The 3347-nt window shown below is 43.4% G+C and overlaps 1 protein-coding gene across 1 annotated transcript; it reads left to right on the top strand.

Annotated features, from left to right (window-relative positions):
- Window positions 1-698: 698 nt before the first annotated feature.
- Window positions 699-3040, top strand: IL17A (interleukin 17A). Its single transcript, XM_071548141.1, has 3 exons — window positions 699-725; window positions 1798-2042; window positions 2797-3040. Exons 1-3 carry the CDS (start codon window positions 699-701, stop codon window positions 3038-3040), a joined length of 516 nt encoding a protein of 171 aa, XP_071404242.1.
- Window positions 3041-3347: the final 307 nt, after the last annotated feature.

Raw genomic sequence — 3347 nt, 5'->3', positions numbered from 1 at the left:
AGGTGGAAAGCTCAAAATGAAGTTTGCTCTTTTTTTTGCTATATGACTGACTGACTGAATTTAGGAAGTCACTGTCACAAAGCATTCTGATCAAAACTGAGATATCACACCTGAGCTGAACCATGAACAACAGTTCAGTGGAGGAGATCTGAGACAAAAATAGAAGGTTGAGAAGGAACATGGCTCTCCAGACATTAGGACAAATTACAGCCCATGGCAAGAATTTGAGAGAATTGGATGGTGGCCAGCTGTCCAACATCTGCCCAGTTTGGGATGAAAAGACATCAACCTGACCTAGCAACAAACAAACCCAACCTGCACCAGTGACATTTGGTTCTGGTACCCACAGCATCCCAATTTAAAACTGAGTGCTTTGCACCCACGAATTTGCATTGAGTACCAACTCTTTTTTCTTGCCACTTGAGTGGCATGGCTGAAGGAGTGACATCATCTGCAGATCTTAGAAAGGGTGAGCCCATATCCTGTCTTCCACCTGAGTTAATGGAATCTATATACATACACTTTTGCATTTAAGTTATGGTCAGAAACCACAGTTAAGGTTGGGAAAAAACACCTACTGCAATTTATCTAGGCCAGCCCAGGAGCCCTTATAAAAGGTCCAGCAGCAAAAGTGCCCAGACACCTCCAGTTCAGCAGAGCCCAGCAGAGCATCAGCCACACTAAGAAGAAGAAGGGAGATGTCTCCGACCCTTTGTGCTTCTCTGGTAAGAACTTGCTTTCTGGGTTTCTATCCCCTGGTTTGACAGAGATATGTTTAAATTTTAATAGATGGACTAGGAATCTGCACCCACCTTTAAAATGCTTGGTTAAACCATTAATAATTGGAAATAACTAAAATGGTAGTTGAGGCAGCAATGAGACTGTCTGAGTGTATTGTGGCATGGGGTACCACGACATCCTGACTCAAGAAATGCATTGAGAACTCAAGCTTAGAGTGTAATTTTCTTGTTATATCCTTTCTGAAATCTCCTGTCCTAGATTATTTTCTATAATTCTTTTATCACCAAATTACAACTGGGTGTGTTTCACACCTGTGATGCCAAAGGGTTTTTGTTCTGATTTTCACCTTTTGTAGATTTTAGGAACACAGTAGTTGTGGATTTTTAGAGGGTTAATATTTCTAACAGTTTAAGTTTAATGCCTTTCTATCACTACCCCTGTCCCAGAACAGGGAGCTCAAATTCCTTTAGTTAATTAATCTTGTTTAGACTCCTTTCCAAGGTAGAGCTGAAGGATATCAGAAGGCCCACAGAATGAAACATAAACACAGGTCAGAGTGACCCAAAAGCCAGAACTGGATGAACTTCAAGAGACCTTTGTGTGCCTGAGGAAGAAGAGTTGATGAAGACAGAGGGTCTTGATGACCCCAGACCCAATTCCAGGGGTTGGACAGGGGTGGGACTGGGGCTGGACTGAGAAATGTGTAAAGCAATGATTGGAGGGATCTTATTATAAAAGCCATGGAAACAAGAACTGGGACACATGCATGTCATCCTGTATTCCTGTGGGCTGTAGGCCCTGTGTTATTAAAGGACCTTTACTGTTTATCTTACCCTACACTAACGTGGCTCAGAGTCCTGTTTTTGGGGGGAAGGGTCATTCAGGGCATCACCTGTCAGCACAAAATCAGTTTATGAAAGCAAAAGTGGATGTGGCAAATGGCATGTTTTTCCATAATTACTCCAACCTGCAGTATAGGCTTTGATTAACAGGCTGACTGTGGATGAATTTCAAAGCTGTACTTGCCTTCTGTCCTAAATGCAGCACTTTTTTCAGCTCAGATCACTGCTCCTCGTGCTGCTGGCCCTGCTGTCAGCCAGCACTTCTTCCCTCGGGAAGGGGATCAAGCCTGGACTCAAGCCAGAGAGCCTCTCCAAGCAAGTGTATCCTGCATGTCCGACCCAAAAAGACTCAAAATTCCCCCAAACTGTGAGAGTCAACATAAGCATCAGCAGCACAAACCAGGACACCAAAACGAGTCTTGATGTCAGCAGCCGCTCCCTGTCTCCGTGGGACTACAGGTATGATCCCTGTCCCTAAAGCCTGGAAATACTCCAGATTCCCTGGTCAAGAGTCATGCCATAGCTATGCCCACATCTTTCAGTGCTTCACTATTGGGAGGTTCTGGAAATATGAGTGTACCCACAGTCCACATGATCCTCTTTGAAAGAGAACCAGTACAGAAAGTAGCACAGAGACAAAAAAAAAGGCCTAGGCAATATACAGCAGTCAAGGCAAATTACTTTTGTAATTTAATTAATTTATTTATACACCGGGGCAAGCTTTATCTTAAAAATACACTCTTTACATAAAACATCATAAAAGGTACCTCAGAGGGTTAATAATGTGCCAAATTCAGTGGTGGCTTAATAACATCAGCATTAATATTTCATGTTTTGAGGGGGAGCTGAAGGGTTTTGAGTCCATTAATCAGAGGAATGTTGGGAAGCTCAAATAAATTCTGATCAGCCTTTCAAAGTCAGTGCTTGTTTACAGCAAGTTCTTTGCAGAGGCAGTTGCATGCTTGTCTTACCCTTGAAAACCTGCACATTTAGAATCATAGAATCATTAGTGTTGGAAAAGCCCCCTAAGGTCATCAAGTTCTTAACTTATTTACAGTCTATTTTAAGAACCTACGGGAGTGGAGAGTTTACTGCCCCTTCCCAGACAATATAGCCCAGGATATACAGGTCCAGGAGCCCAAAGTCACTCAGGTTACCTTGCCTGTGGAGCAGCACTTCCATTTCAAATCCCTCCTTTCCTACCACCTCCCAGGATCGATGAGGACCACAACCGTTTCCCGCAGGCCATCGCGGATGCCTCGTGCCGCCTCTCCAGGTGCCTGAATGCAGAGGGGCAGCTGGACCACGGCCTCAACTCCATCCCCATCACACAGGAGATCCTCGTTCTCCGGAGGGAGCTGAAGGGCTGCCAGCAATCCTATAGGCTGGAGAAGAAACTCATCACCGTGGGCTGCACCTGTGTCACCCCCTTGATCCGACACCAAGAGACACAGTAGTTGGGAGAGCTGTGGAAAACCTCCTTGCACTGAGATGAAGGGGCCTGATTCAGTCTTCACAGAACTGAATCAAGCTACAATGGTTAGCTTGAATATATCAGAATATATTAAAAATCAAAGAGTCTCACTTTGGAAAAAAGAAATTAATATATTTTCTCCAAAAATCTTGAATTTTGTAACTTCAGAATCCAAACACCTCCATGTGCTGGGCTGAAAAATAATGGGATCTTTTTACCCATCTTTAGTTTACACTTTGAAATATCTATTTATGTATATCTATTTATGCTGGTGGAAAAGACAGTAATAT

Source organism: Pithys albifrons, chromosome 2 (assembly GCF_047495875.1).
Source record: "Pithys albifrons albifrons isolate INPA30051 chromosome 2, PitAlb_v1, whole genome shotgun sequence".
Lineage (NCBI taxonomy): Eukaryota > Metazoa > Chordata > Aves > Passeriformes > Thamnophilidae > Pithys > Pithys albifrons.
The sequence above is the reverse complement of the archived record's forward strand: the minus strand, read 5'-3'. Positions and strand labels throughout refer to the sequence as shown.